Here is a 16,845-nt window from a genome sequence, read left to right as displayed (position 1 = left end):
CCAGACTTTGTACATTTGGTTAGTTAATGAAGGAGTAAACTCTGAATTTCCCCATAATGGGAGATATTTGGTAAATTTTGGGCTGTCTTTCAGTTTTTTACTAATTGCTTGATATGCCGCATATGTGTCTTTAAATAGTATATTTTGTAATATATTAGTTGGTATATCACCTTTTGGCATATGAATAAGTGCAACAGGCGCATATGGGAAAAAGCTCTCCTCCTCCAATGCCTTATTTGTGAAATGATCCAGCCCCAGTAGCCAATCCGAATTATATCTGTACATCGCCGCCCTATTAAAAACCAAAACGTCCGGAAAGCTCAGTCCACCTTTTTGTTTAGGTAGTGTTAAACTATATCTTGCTATTCTGGTTTTATTCTGCTGCCATATAAATTTGGTAAAAAGAGCTGTACATTTCAAGGCATCAACCCTACTTATGGCAATGGGTAACATTTGTATAGGATATGTCAACTTGGGGAAGATTATACTTTTAATGATTGCCACTCTTCCCATCAGTGATACTTTAAGGTGATGCCAATTACTTAGCTGCATCTGTATCTTACCAATGATGGGCGTATAATTATATTGATAAAGGTGTTGTGGTGAAGAGGCTATCTGGAGACCCAGATATTTAAGTGATGACTGTACAACAAATTGAACATACAAATTTACAAATTATATAAATTTATCACAACAAGAACTGAGAAGGGCAGTTATAATGGGTGTAGAGGATGTGGTCACTACCGGGCCCAAAGGGGACATCTGTGCAGAGCGGAAGGCCTGGGGGTGTAGAACACCCGTTCTCATAACCAAATTTTGCTAAGGGGCTCAGCGATGCACTATTCTGTGCCTGGAGTAGGGGCTAGATGGCAAGAGTGAAGACGAGCAGTCACCACTTACCCAAAATGGGACTTTCTGAAAGCGTTATCCCCTACAATTTAACCAACATGTTCAAAAGGGCATTGGAGAAGTTAATACACATGATATACAATTTTACTCATTAACATTTCACTTGGATGTTACAAAATAAAATACATATTAATATTATGGATTAATTAAACTGCCTCGACTGTAAAGTTCACAGTTAAGATGCTCCCCTGTAGCTTTAAGTAAAAGTATTACTCATCCTTGTTGATGAACCATTGATTTAAATCCATATGAAAACAGCTTTGGTGAGATGAAACCCAAAATCAATTCACACTTTCCAGTTAAGAAAAAAATCAATGCACCCACTCTAAACTGCATTCAGAGAGGCTTTCCAGCTTGCACATTGCTTTCTACACTGCAATTCAACCCTTAGACGACTTAGAAGGAGGCTTGCTATTCCTTGCCTGGTTTCTAAACTAAATAGCTGTCAAAATAGAACTAAGGATTTCTAAACACTAAAATTGCACTTCTGTTATAAATGTCTGTCCTGGGCTTTTAAGCTATAACATTGAAACATTTTATATTAGCCGTTACGGTCACCACTGTTATGCCTTAATTTATTGAATTACACATTTCTCTATGGAACACTTTTTAACTAAACTATGCCTGTGGGCGTGGCCTTTTTATTGAATACATACCGACTAACAGACAAAGTAGAACTTAAGCTAAGATCACCTAAGGGAGGTTAAAATAATAAATATACTTACAGTGTTAAAATTTGGGAAGAGGCCGACAGCGGAACTGTTTTCCATCGGAAATGACACAAATGGTTTGATATCCAAGGACGGCTGCATCATGAGACTTGGGGTCCGAACAAGTGCTGGAAGGGCGGTGGTATGACATGTACTGCCTGGTAAAATATAAGAAAACTTATTTTACATTCAATTTTGTATATACAATACAGCTCATTGAAATACGCTTGCTGGCTATAGTAGAGGAGCTGGCTATTTTGTCACCTGACCCAATTTGAATGAAAATCAATCTATCGATTTGTAGTTACTAATTAATGGATAGGTGTGCATTAGCCAGCTGTCCTTTGTACTATGTTCAGAGGATCCCTCTTTATTTTGATACTCATAGATGTTTACAGAAGTTGGCCAGTAGGAGTCTCTACTAAGCGGAGTTTATTATTTGTAACGTAAAAAGCGGCTATGCCGTACAGTTTGAAAACAAGTTCAGTCCTTTTGGAGAACAGGAATTCCCTAGGGGAGGATTATTATAAGTGTAACAAAGTGCTGTTATTCTTGGGAGAGAAACGTATCTGCAGCTCCCTCGGCTTTTCAGACAAAGAACACGCTATATTTAGGATGCGACTCACAACTTTAATTATAAGTAACTAGTGGAATAAAACGTAAGCAATCAAATAATATAAAAGAGCTGAAACATTCATTACCAGAACATTCTCATATAGCCAGGAAAAAATAATGCAAAGTAATTGGCTTCCTTAGAAAGATTCAACACCTTTTAAAGAAATACTTGTATTAATAAGTACATTTTCATTTTACTCAGCTCCAATGAAATTCATGCACCACAGATAGGAATTGTTCTGCATAATTACATTCTCATCACAAGATTCTTTCATTTCATAACTTCGTTGCAAACAGTTAAGGAAAAATAATAGGTATTAGCAATTTTGCTCCATTAAAACGTGATTGTGCTTGGAAACAAAGTGGAAAATACACAAGCAGAAAAGTCATAATTACACTTGTTCCCCTCCTGGTTATAGCTGTTGTTGAACTCCAATTCACAGCAAGCTCATGTACTATATGCCAGGTGACAGTTTAACAACAGCTAACAGCAAGACAGACACAGGTGTTTAAGGCTGAGTATATAAGAGGCGGAACTAGCGAGCTGTGGGGAGGGAACTGGGGCCCACAGCTCGCTAGTTCCCCGTGCAGCGGGCCCCATTATCTCCATGGGCCTCGGTGAACCAATGGTAGTTTCGCTCCTATGTCTAAGCATTGTAGTTTTAAAAATAAAGCAATGCATGTAATATCTTCCAAGATCGCTAATATTGCCACATAGTGTTCTACTCCCAATTGTGCCACTTAACTCCATAATGAATGATCAGGTAATGAATTGAACAACTCAGGCTATGCCTGTTATTTAACATCAATACAGCCCAGATTAATTCAGTGTAGAAGTGCATACCACCCAGGAAAATATTTTACTAACATGTCCCCTACCCCTAGCCGGAACCCGTGGCTGCTCCATGCAAGAATGCTACAGTCCCTGGGACTCCAGCTAGTTGGGGGCCAACAAATTAGTAACATTTTTCCATAGGTGATAATGACACCTTAAGGCCCCATACCCACTGGTGTTAACCAGTGTGTTCACTAGCAATGTTTAACAGTAGTATTCTTTCCTGGGTAAATTTGATCATGTTGGCAGGCATGCAAAGCCACCTCACAAACCACCCTGTCCTTTCTGCAGACCACTCCAACAAACCTTTAATCTACTATAGTGTTGGACCAGAGAATGTCACAATCCCCCTTTGACTGCAGACTTCTGGGAAGGAGACTTGTACACAAGACTGACCTGCCAATACTGGGACTTTCAATACTATTGCATACAGTAAATTTTTTTAAATACACAAATTAAATAAAAAAATTGTCAACAGAAACTATGTTGATCTCCTTGCTGTATGATTAATATGAGGAGTCATTTTTGGCTGCAGAAAGAGTTTGTAATGTTATATTATAACAGAGTAATAATTATTTTGTTTATTTATTTTAATTTGATCCATGAACAGTGCTGTCCAAGTATTTAAAAAAGGCAGCAATTAGCTTTTTGGGGTGAGATTTACACTGGCAATATACTAATAATTTTGGGTTAAACCATTCAGTTTTATTTCAAAATACAATATATATATATATATATATATATATACACACACACACACACACACACACACACACAGATAGATAAATAGATAGATAGATCGATAGGTATGGATATAGATAGATATACACTGCATATAATATTTATATTAGATGGAGGGTACATATTGGAGTGTCCCATCTTTATTATTGCTGTGTTTACAATTTGGGGTACCAGTGTTAGACATACATTATATAATATGTAACAATATGACATTATCTCTATAAAATCTATATTAACCATATATCTATCTATGTGAGTATGTGATTTTTTTTTCTTCATAATAAAATAATAAAAGGGTGATCAAACAGCACTTAATAGCAAAGGTAACAATAATATATGTATTGTATTTGCCTAAGGTAGGTAATAGAAACATGATGTATGCCTTAGCATTTTAATTTAAAATCTAAAAGATAACACTACATTGCAAGGAAGCTTTAGCTTCCAATGTGCAAATACATTGTTTTCCCTCCAGCAACAGTATAAAGGGAATGCAAATATCTCTCATGCTAAAATTAACTGTGATTAAAAGCAGCGGGTATTGCCATTATACTTGTTTTATTTGTGCTTGAAAATGAGGCAATCTTAAAATGAAATAAATTTGCTTAAATCCTTGCCTGAAAGCCCAAGCCAAGCTTTACTGTACTATGCTGACTACACATTCAGGGGCTAATACTGAGTTGAACGCAAATTGCGTATTTGGTGAACAAAACGCTCTTCTACTTCTTTGCAAGCGTACGAACCGCTAGATTCGGAACCAGTGCTTTGTGTGCTTGCGCAGAAGCAAAAAAGTGTAATATATGTCAAAAAAGGCAATTTGTCCCTTACTAGGTATGTAAAATATATTTTACATTTATCATTTGCTGGGGGTAAGGGGTGCCGCTAAAGTACTTTTATATATGTGTATGAATTTAGATTTAATTGAGCTTTCAGATTATTAAAATGGAAAAACGGTACTTTAGACCTTTGCATTTGTTTAATTAATTTTTTTTTAGCTATCGAAGACAATTTTTTTATTGTGAAAAAGTGCAGTGCAAATGCCGTTTTGTTATATCAGGCATAGGTATTTGCACAAATGCCCCCATTTCTACAGTTAAGCACAAGGATTTGTGGGTCAGGATGACAGCATCTGCATGGATACAAAACCTTTCCTCTTTCTAAGGGGAAGACCTTGGTGGATCAGGGGGTGTTACTTATTGAGTGTGGGCAAAATCGAGATTAAGTTGTGCAGAACAAGCTTATTTAAATAAGATAATGGGGTGGAGAAGCTGCATTTTGGCGGACATCCCCTGTTTTCCGAAAGGGCAAATAGAATTTTTCTCTCCGCAAATGACGTCCATATTTCCACTTCCTCGGAGGTGGCAGAGATCCAGCTTCATCCTATTCTGTTAATTGCATATTCTTTGCACTCTCTAAGCACACTTTATATGGGAATGCTAATTTTCAAGCACTGTTCAACCAATGTAATAAAGACATTTCAATGTACAATAGTGACAAATGCAAAGGGGTCTCAATGTCCCCTCAGTGTCCTGAATAATTATGACAATTAGGTGCCTGTTTTGTAATGGCTGAATATGCCCCCCATTAAATATCATCCCTTATAGCAATGATAAGGGATGATATATTGCGACCATTTATTATTGGATTGGAGACTGTCCCAACGATGACTTTCCTTACCTCTCAGCTCGGGAATCTGTACTGCGCATACATGGCATTGGCCAGTTTGCGAGAATTACTGGAGGGGACAACGAGAAGGCTGCGGAGAGGGATCCCTCTAACGCACTGCTCTCCCCATAGGGTAGAACGGCTAACGCCATAAGCATTAATGTCAAGCTCCAAAAAGCTAGGTTTTGTTGAGCTTGTTAAATTGTCCCACACCACAGTCCCTATTGAAATTATGGGGACTGCAGTATAATGTGAAATTTAGTCTAATGCAGAAGGTATCTATGATGCCTCCTGCGTTATGTTTTTGCTATATAGAAGTGATATTTAAATCTATGAGAAAAAAGCTGTTTCCACCTGGTTTATGGCTTAAAAGATAGGCCCCTTATTAGGCTAAACTGGGGAGGATTTTATAAGATAATGTAAAGCGTTAAATGAATGAATGGTTTGGTCATAACGCAGGAGTAACAACATGCTGTAATATTGGCATACCATAGGAGAGTCATTCTGGATCTTTAGACTAAAGGGTCAATATAAACTTGGTGGCTACTGGACCACAGTAAGATTCATTTTGTATTGCTGCATACTGCAGCTAAGGTCGTGCATGCACATTGCAAAGGGTTCCCAGCGCTAGACACAGAGGCGCTTCTCCAGCGGCGATGGAGTCCTTAAAAAGGTAAGATAACGCCAACTTTCACTGCTTGTTAAATTGGGTCACATTGCAATTCTCATAGAAGTCTATGGGGACTTCAGTGGCCAGCAGTATATAGGTTAAAGCAGGAGAAATTTCTGATACACTGGGAGTAAAAGTAGTGATAAGATGGGGATTATACTGGTGATACACTAGATGTTTTCTTTAGCAATTGATTCTGTTTCCAGGGATTTGCTATCAGTTTGCCCTTTCACACATCTGTTCTCCTACTTCCCTGGCTGTGCTGTTTCGGCATTGGTGGAAATGATGGCTGAGGTGATGATTCTACTGGGTCTCCAGCTCAGCTTTCCTGGATTCAAAACTATAGTGCATAGCTCACACAATTTTTTTAATTGTCACGTCAATTCAATGGACTGATTTGAAAACCGATTTTCCACCAGTTTCAGTATCTCTAGTAACCGGATTGCTTTCTCTGCAAATGCACAGAGCAAACTTGCAAAACCAATATAACAGATTGCTCACCTGATATTTACACTATTCAAAGGGCCTGATGTGTTTTGCCTTTAATAAAATTGACATTTTATAAAATGACGGCAAACCGCTGAGAATTGGCAATTTGTCGGAACCGCCGCTTGGTAAATGAACCCCTTAGTGTTTAAAGGTACAAACCATAAATTATATACACACATTTTAGTGAATAAAAACTATAAGGTACAAAACAGCGGTATCCTAAATCACTTACTTGCTAATTCATCAAATTGTTTAAGGATCTCAACATAATGGATTTATTTAACAGAATGGCTAGACTCTTTCACAAAATAGATTTTGTGCAAAGGCAATGCCAATTGATCAATAAGCAAATCCAAAACTAAATTCAAAATATAGAGCCTGCTGTCCCTTTGTTAGTTTTCTGTTGGTTTCTGCAATCTGTCACTCAACCAGTCTATTCTAGTCCTGTGAAATTATATATATTTATCCCACTACTCCCAGCTGCATTGTTCATTTTCTGTAAGGAGAAATACACAAAAGTGAAGTAAAGAAAAACTTGAGTTCAGAGTCTGTAAATATAAGAATTATATAATCACCACTATGTAATACTACCTTAACCCGACTCCATACTCGCCTATTCTCACGAATGTCCGGGAAGTTCCTAAAATTCGGGGAGTTCTACTGGACTCCTGGAACAGCAGGCTATCTCCCAGGTCCTGTGGCCGGGCTTAATGAAGGGATTTGCTTCATTAAGCCCCAACCCCGCAGCGAAGTTCTACGAATTTTGCCAGGTGGCGGGGCTACTGAGACGCGGTCACCATGCCCCTCCCACACTTGCCAGCTGACCTTCCCTCCAGGATCTCCCGGATGGGAGAAAGCAAAATCTATACATATATTACATAGCTACAAAAGAGCAGCCATGTAGCATCTCTGGCGCCCACAATAAAATAAAATAAAATATTTTATAATTTTAATAAATAAAATATTATATATACAATATAATATAGTTGATTTGTGTCTTTAGTTATTATATTTATACTTGGTATAATATAATTTATATATAATGTCTGGTCATAATGCACATCGGTGGACAATGCAGAGTTGCCAATCCAGTTCATTTCTCCAAATTTGTATTTTCTGGTACAAAATTATCTTTTTTAGTATAAAAGCATCTTGGTAATAGAAATTTGATTTTGTGGTACAAGATTATTTCAAATCAATTTTGAAATACAAGTTGGTGACTGTAATACAAATGGCATTATTATAATAATGGATTGTGTGACAATAACAATTTTGAGGCTCCAAATCTATTTTGTAGATTTATTTTGTAGCACAACAGCTATTAAAAAGCAGCAAAAAATAGAGATGGTGCATCTAGTAATTTTTGGGTTACAAAATAATTTTTGTAACACAAAAAAATTCATTTCAGGTTACACCCATTACATATAGGTATAGACTTAATTATTTAGAAACCGTAATGGCTGACAAATGGCACACACTATATCTTTTGGACTGTCTATCTCTTTTACTGAATAGTGATGTTATTTTGTGCTATACAGATATATCAATGCAACTATCTGTGTGATGCACTTGAGATGCTGAATGCTTGGATACACTTGAATAGCTAAAGCTTTTGGAGAAAAGATAAAACAATGAAGCTTGAAATGAATACACTAAAGTACACCAGAAAGCCCAGTTAGTGGCTGACAGTTATTGTGTATGGAAATAGATGGAAGCCCTGATCAGACTCATAATACAGCTTCCACTTCACTGACACATATGTTATATATTTCTATTTTTGTGAATCCATCCATAATAAAAAAAACATTTATCTTAACTGGACGATGATAAATTTAGTTATAACAACATTTTAGATCAATAAAACATTAACGTAACGCAAAAAAAGCTTTTAAAAACTGAGAGATAAGTGTTAACGAGATCAAGAACCATTTTATTTAGAACCACCAACCATGTATTGGTCAAAAAAGCTCTCCTAACATGATTCTGCCTCCAGCCATCTGCATCGTTCTACTGAGCATGCACAGACAGGAAGTTCAGCTCTCAGCAGGTTCTTCCAGTGACAGTTGAACTGCAAGAGACATGATAACTGGAGCTCAATCCTTTTTGTGTTCTCAAATATATATGAGCAATCTGTTCTCTGACATTGCTCACAATATAAGCTTGCCATCTGCATATATTAAGTTTGTCATACTGTCTGTCTGTTGCAGTCTGTATCAACTGTGAGTATATATATATATATATATATATATGTGTAATATCACAAATATGGTGTATTCCGCTGGTTTGAATGTAAATATCCGCCCAGTCCAAGCACACTTGGAAACCAGCGGAATACACGAGCTGACAGTGTGGCGACTGCAGACACCAGAGACCCAGGAATGGCTTGATCTTATATATGGTCCAAGAAAGCTCATGGTCTTGTGACTATCTGGTACGCAGTTTATTTTTACCTAGGGTTGCATGTTGCACATGTTGCTACATTTTTCACCTTTGGGTATACTACCTGTTTTAGCACTCTGTCTCCTGGTGGAGGACTATCTCTGGTTTCTGGTGCAGTTTTTATATATAACAGTACTGCACTATATTATTTTTTATTCTGTTTTTTCTACATTGTCGTTATGTTTGATGGAGACTGAGAGGGATTACCTCTGAAGAGGAAACCTCCATATGATCTTTACTTCCTAAATACATCCTTACGGTATGCAGTTATTACATCTTCCCAACACCATATTTGTGATATTACACATTGGGGCGCCCTACTTGTTTTTTTCTGTTGCAGTATTTTCGTTATCCGGATTAACCATCTGGCCACAAGTATCCTGAGGCTGCCGCTCTCAACTGAGCTAAGTGTTGTTTTATGGACTGATCCTTCAATACTGGACTTTATATACTATCTATACCAGTTGTTTATTCAAATTTTATTTACGCTGTGGTAATTAGCGCCATCATATATATCTCTTTTTGCTTGCTATATATATATATATATATATATGTATATATAGTCCTAAAAGAAAACCAACACATTGTTTAAGTCTAAATGCTTCTTGTGGTTTAACATCTACCACCAATACCACTGACACCTATTACATATAACAGCACAAGTGCCCTGATAATAGGTTTCTTGAAAATGGATTCATATAAAAACACATTCACATACTAGAGATAATAAAGTGTGGTCCGCTACATGTCAAAAATAACCTAAATATGACCTCTCTAAAGGGAAGCAGACATGAAGCAAGTGAAAAATGGAGGCAGCTACAAGAGAAATGTGGAGAAAGAGAGTGGGGGATCAGAAAATATGGGGGAAGAGAGAGGGGGGATCAGAAAATATGGTGGAAGAGAGAGGGGGCACCAGAAAATATGGAGAAAGAGAGAGAGGGCGAGAAAAAATATGGAGAGAGAGAGAGCGCACCAGAAAATATGGATAGAGAGGGGGGCACCAGAAAAATGGGGAGACAGAAGAGACAGAGACAAAAAGTGAGAGGAGGCACCAGAGAAGATAGAGAGGGGTGGGGCACAATAAAATATGGAGAGAGATAAAGAGGGCACCAGAAAATATGGATAGAGAGAGAGAGCACCAGAAAATATGGAGAGAGGGCACCAGAAAATATGGGGGTAGAGAGAGAGAAAGAGAGAGAGAGAGAATGGGGTCAACAGAAAATATGGAGAGGGGGAGGCACCAAAAAATTGGGAGGACAGAAAGAGAGAGGCGGCACAAAAAATATGGAGAGAGGGGGAGGACCAGAAAATATGGAGAGAGAGAGGGGTCAACGGAAAATATGGAGACAGAGAGAAAGAGGGGGGGACACTACAAAATATGGAAAGAGAGAGGAAACACCAGAAAATATGGAGAGAGAGAGAGCACCAGAAAATATGGAGAGAGAGAGAGGGGCACCAGAAAATATGGAGGAGAGAAAGAGGGAGAGAGAGAGAGAGAGAAAGGGGGGGGGGCTGGAGAAAATGTGGAGAGAGGGGGTTTGAGTGGGGGGTAGAGTGAGTTACAGAAAATGGGGGAAAGGTGACTACAGAAAAATGGGAGGAGGGGGAGATTACATTCAGAAATCCCCACAAGTTACATACTATTAATTTAAAGGAATTTCAGGTTTGAGCAACCATTTTTTTTATTAGTATTTGCACATTATTTGGCTCTCACTTGTTGCTATCTATTAGTATAATTAATTTAAATATGCAGAATACTTTAATACATAAGGAAAGGTAATCGAAATGTGCTACATACAGCACTAAGCTGTTTATTTCAAATTTTGTGGGCATGTGAGAAACAAGCTGTTGGGCAGGGGGCATGTGTGAAAAAAGCTGCCTGGGCAGGGGTGGATATGAAAGAAAAGCTAGTGGGCAGGGGGTATGTGAGAAAATCTGGTGGAATGGAGGTGGCATTTGTGACAAGAGCTGATGGGTATGGGTGGTATGTGTGAGGAAGGCTGGTGGGCATGTCAAGGTGTAACAGGTGAATGATTTTTTTTTGTTTTGAAATCTAACATTTGGAGCCTCCAATCTAGATATCCTGTGTTTGCTCCTGGGCAGCAGTGAAGCCTGGACAGCATTCTACAATCAGACATCAGTACATCTGGAAATCAGTACATCTAGACATCAGTGCATCTGGACATCAGTGCATCTGGACATCAGTACATCTAGACATCAGTACATCTAGACATCAGTACATCTAGACATCAGTACATCTGGACATCAGTACATCTGGACATCAGTACATCTGGACATCAGTGCATCTGGACATCAGTACATCTGGACATCAGTACATCTGGACTGCAGCCTTACCAGCCAGCCAGGAGGAGGTAAAGGTTACTATTTCTTATTTTACAAATATCAAGTGTGTGAGGAGCTAGGAAGTGGGAATTGGGGGGAGGAGGGTCGGTAGGATGAAGCTTTGCCTAGGGCGCAGAGAAACCTTGCACCGGCCCTGGTCACATCCTTTTTAAAAAATTTGAATGGCTAGCAAATCACTTCATTGTTTTTTCTGCTTTCAAGATTGGGCATTTTCAAGTTTTGTCCTGGAACCCATTTTGTCAAGCACAATGGTGGGCAAAAGCCAGCTGTGGACATGTGGGGGAGGTGTGAGTGGCATGTGGGGGAGTTGTCAGTGGCATGTGGGGGAGGTGTGAGTGGCATGTGGGGGAGTTGTCAGTGGCATGTGGGGGAGGTGTGAGTGGCATGTGGGGGAGTTGTCAGTGGCATGTGGGGGAGTTGTCAGTGGCATGTGGGGGGGTTGTCAGTGGCATGTGGGGGAGGTGTGAGTGGCATGTGGGGGAGTTGTCAGTGGCATGTGGGGGAGTTGTCAGTGGCATGTGGGGGAGATGTCAGTGGCATGTGGCAATGTCTCCATGACAAGTGGGGGAATTTTTTTGCACAAGCATGGAATAAAACTTTCTAGAGCAATAGACTGTTACTTGCATATGACTTCCAAAATAAGCCAATATATATATTAATCTACTGTAAACTCATTCTGATATTATATTCAACTCGCTTTAAAAATATTGCCTTTTATTATGGTGGCATAAAATTTATGAAGCACGACTCAGCTGTTTGTTTTCTTTGTGCTTTTGGAAGAACAGAAACATGCAGTAAATCATTCTGCAGATTCTCTTTTTGTCATTCTGTTCCTCATTTATCTTCTGAGTTGTCAAATTCTGTCCTATTTATTAATGAGGAGAAAAACTGTTTAGTTCAAGGTTGGAGGATGTGTCATAACTTAGTGTTGAAGTTATATGGTGATTAGCAAATACACATAGTATATTTGTGTGTCACTCACCAGCGAAACTAAACATATCTATCTATCTATCTATCTATCTATATATTTGTAGAGGCTTGCTGATTGACTGCTGTGCTTTTAGTGCAACTTTGCACCTAATATTTAAGTAAGCCTCACTAAATTCTGTAGCTATCCGAACATTTCAGTCTTTGATTTGTTATCTAATTATTATATTATCATAATACATTTCTGATGTTCACAGATGTATAAACTGTGACAAGAGCCCGCTACTGCAGAAGCACACGCGAACAACTTCTTCCTTTTTATGTAGTTTTATTGTCAGGATGGTAAATGTTTTGACACCGTACAGATTTCACAGCAATTCTTGGAGACCCTAAACGCTAGCTAGACATAGCTCAGCTCTCTCAAGACCAGCCAGCTTCCCCAGCGTTGGTCTCCATGCACAAATAATACAAAAAAGCTTTTATACCCGATACTCCTCCCCCAGCCTTAGCTTGATGGACAGGTGACACACCCACCTTCTCTTTAAGAGGAAACGCCCATCCCTGGCTCTGTTTGCACTAACAGACACACCCTGTCTGTTTGCTGAGAGGAAGGATTTCAAATCATGTAAGTTTAACCAAACTTAAACTATTGCTTTTCATACATAAGTCTTTACATTCAATCTAGGTGCATTACTGCACAAATTTTTTACTCTACTTTCCTGCTTTCTCTGCATATTGCCAGCTAAATGCCTCCTTTTATTTCAAAACTTATGTAAATAATATCTGCATAAACAGTGAGATGTGATGTCATTGCTTATTATCAATGAGCTTGGATGACATCACATCAGTGTTCATTAGGAAAATGTGTGCATTTTAACTATATTGTACTCCTACTGTAAATTATTACAGGCATTAGTCACCACGAACTTCTGTAACCTGTATAAAGCACTTGGTCAATAGTAGTGTGCTTTTATATGGTCACAGACATAATCATATTATCTTTATTTTATTATTATTATTACTGTTGCTATTTAAAAACGTTTGCTTCTTAGGGAGTGGTACTCTCAATAGTGGTTCCTTTTTTAGGGAACTTAACAGGTATAAATTGCGTTGCATTTTTTTAAAATGCTATTTTAATTTTTTCCATTGATCAAATTTCATGAGAAGGAAGCTACTGAAACTTGAGTCAACTATCTTCTGATTTGCATGTCCTCACCCATTACTGTATTTCATGAGCAACTGATATCATTAGGAGTGCGCAGGGCAGTTTAATTACATGAGAGAATTACAGCAACGCTAATGTATCACATAATAACCTGTTCAATAATACATGCATGTCTTCTGTCTTGCAGTATAACAGAAGCACTATGAGTTTGACAGGTGAGGTCATTTGGTAAGTGCACTGTGTGAGCTGAATATCCTGCACTTTCTTAGCTGTTTCTCGCAATTTTTGAAGTGAACAGAAAAACCCCTCTGACCAGAAATATATTTTGACATATATTGGAAAAAAAAAACTATGTTAGAAAAAAGTCTTATACTGATAACAAACCAGACATTTGACTGTAATTTTCTTAACCCCACTAAAAAAATCATTTGTGAATGGAGGGTGCTGGCCAAAACTAGATAAACCTTCCAATACATCAAGGGCTAGATTTACTAAACTGCGGGTTTGAAAAAGTAGAGATGTTGCCTATAGCAACCAATCAGATTCTAATTATCATTTATTTAGCGCATTTTACAAAATGACAGCTAGAATCTGACTGGTTGCTATAGGCAACATCTCCACTTACACATTCACATCATCACGACTTTTATGAATGTTAATTTAAAGCGGCAATGTAAGGTTAAGTGTTAACATTCATAGATTTTGCAATGAGGTGAAAAGTGTAGTGCCGGAGAGCTGTCCATTCGATTAACTTGTGGTCAGCATGCTGGCGTGATCGGAGATCTGCAGGGTCGCTTTTGAGGTAAGTCTCTTTATACTAAAATTATTTTTTCATAAATTCGGATTTTAGTTGTAGGTCTCCTCGATGTCGGATTGTGGTAATCGTGAAAACGATTACCACCCCCACCGATTGGTATTCATCTTCAAAAATCCTGTATTAAACAACATTTGGGGGTTTAATTACCTCAGTGTTGGAATTTTCGGCACCGTTAAAGCGTGTGTACCCAACCCATACCAATAAAGTGAGCATAAAACAGCATACTGAGCATTTACACTGGGCTGCTCTCCAGCACACTAATAGAGTATATGCCAAACCATAAGAAATTACCAGGACGTGTGTCCTTGGCAACACGTTTCGAGGAGAATCTCTTTTGTAAACTTGGTAACAGAAGAATGAGTGTATTGGGAAACCTTCTAAAGACCAAAGACCATGTAAATAGCATAATTTAAATTATATATATATATATATATATATATATATATATATATATATACACACAAGTTAACCCGTGCATGATACTCATGCATTCTAGTCAAATCAAGCTACTTAAGGTGTTAAAAAAGTTCTTGTCATGCATTTGGGCCATAGCCCAGGCCTCAACCACCAACCACTCCCCACTGTCACCCCCGGCAACCACCAACCACTCCCAACTGTCACCCCCGGCAACCACCAACCACTCCCAACTGTCACTTCTCCTTCAAGAAATATATATATATATATATATTTTAAAATCTTTATAAACACTTTTAACAATTAACAAATTAAATTAACAAATTAAAAACATCTTAGTGTACCAAATTTCAGCCCTTTCTGAATTTTTTTTCCCACACACACTAAGAATTTAGTAGGTCAGTGTATAACTCCGCCCAGCAGTGGCGCTGCAGCTTGGTTTTATTTTTTCCACACACACACACACACACACACACACACACACACACACACACACACACAGACAGACTAACACACGCCATTAGACATTTATATTATAGATATATATATATATCTTATTTATCAGGAAATACATTAAAATCACAACTGTCATTAAAACCTATGGGATTAGTATCTAAAGTGTAAATCCAACAGGCTTCACTTAAACAACGAGACGATCTATGCAGTGAAAGCCTGATTTAACATTTACTATGCTATATCACTTAAGAAAGAAGGATGTTATATGTTTCTCTGAAGTGTTTATATAATTCATGATTTCCTGTACTTCATTTAATATGTCTGTGATGTTCGTATACCATTTGTTTAAGCATCCTAGTATCGCGACTGACATATTGGTTCAGAGGCATGCTAATAAATAAACCACAAAGGTGTAAAAGCATGTAATTATTCATTAATTAGTATTTTCCCATACTGTACGATTCAAATCTAGACATAATGGGCCTGAGTCATTAAGGAAAGTACAGCATAAATAAGGAGTAACTTTTTACCTGGGCAATACCATGTTGCACTGGAGGGGGAGGTAAATTTAAAATGTGGGGATAGATTTACAGTTGAGGTAGGACATGTCCTAGATCAACTTTAAATTTCAGTGTAAAAATAAAGCTATCAAGTATTTGTGTGCTGGATAAAAAAAAACAGCAGTTTTTCCTTACATGCAAAATAATAAACTAATTTGCACCCATTGCATTGTAACATGGCTTGTCCGGAGAACATTTACTCCTTTTTTGCTTACTTTCCTTAATGACTCAGACCCAATATTGGGACAGAACTTATATGTGCCAAATCTATACAATATATTTGTGATTATTTCAACACACTTTCATTTATTCTGAGGGTGCTAGTTTATCTTTAAGGTTGCCTGCTTTACTATATATGAAATTAGGGGTCTTGTGAAGGACAAATGGGAGAATAGGACCATCATGAAAATGTTTATTGTTTTAAGAATTTGTTTGTTTTTTTAAATCATGTTTTTAAATCATTGTTATATTCTGAAATAAAACTATAAAATGTATTTATGTCTTTAATTTAATTTTTGTGCCTGTAATACATAGTTGCCTACTCTCCCGGAATGCCTGGGAGACTCCCGCATTTTTGTGAGTTCTCCCGGACTCCCGAGAAAGCAAGCAAACATCCCGGATGCAGCCACCTCCGTTGTTGAAAAGGCTAAACACGGCATCATGGCCACTACCCGTGGCTGCGCCCCCTCGACGGACCCCCTCCCGGACAGCTGCCTTCAAAAGTAGGCAAGTATGCTGTAATAAAAATAATAATAATCTTATTCTGCCTACCTTGTACATCCCTGTTTTTTTGTATGTCCTGTTTTCCCTACTGTACAGTACGGCAGAGCACTGTGGCACCTTACACATCTATGATAATAATAAAAAATATTATTAATAATAATAATAATAATAATAATAATAGTAATCTATGATCTATTGAGTCAACCTCATTTATCATGGTATTTAGTGCTTTAGGACGAAAAAAGTACCATGGCCTTCAAGAGAAAACTTGACTGCAGGTGCAGCAAACATCATTAAGGAGCCATTGGTTGACAGCGGGTAAACAAAAATCATTCTCCCACAACTACAT

General features: G+C 37.9%; 1 protein-coding gene across 4 annotated transcripts in view; it reads right to left on the bottom strand.

Moving 5' to 3' along the window:
• The window catches only part of ZNF385B (zinc finger protein 385B), a 433,027-nt gene that overhangs the window by 123,998 nt on the left and 292,184 nt on the right, over nucleotides 1-16,845 (bottom strand). For 3 of the 4 annotated variants that reach the window (XM_075180555.1, XM_075180557.1, XM_075180558.1), the window contains one exon: nucleotides 1,635-1,777. In XM_075180555.1, coding sequence (XP_075036656.1) covers nucleotides 1,635-1,777 — 143 coding nt within the window. The remainder of the gene's footprint in view (nucleotides 1-1,634; nucleotides 1,778-16,845) is intronic. The other variant, XM_075180556.1, reaches the window with a different exon arrangement.

Source organism: Mixophyes fleayi, chromosome 7 (genome assembly GCF_038048845.1).
Source record: "Mixophyes fleayi isolate aMixFle1 chromosome 7, aMixFle1.hap1, whole genome shotgun sequence".
Classification (NCBI taxonomy): domain Eukaryota; kingdom Metazoa; phylum Chordata; class Amphibia; order Anura; family Limnodynastidae; genus Mixophyes; species Mixophyes fleayi.
This window is presented reverse-complemented; position numbering and strand designations above follow the sequence as displayed.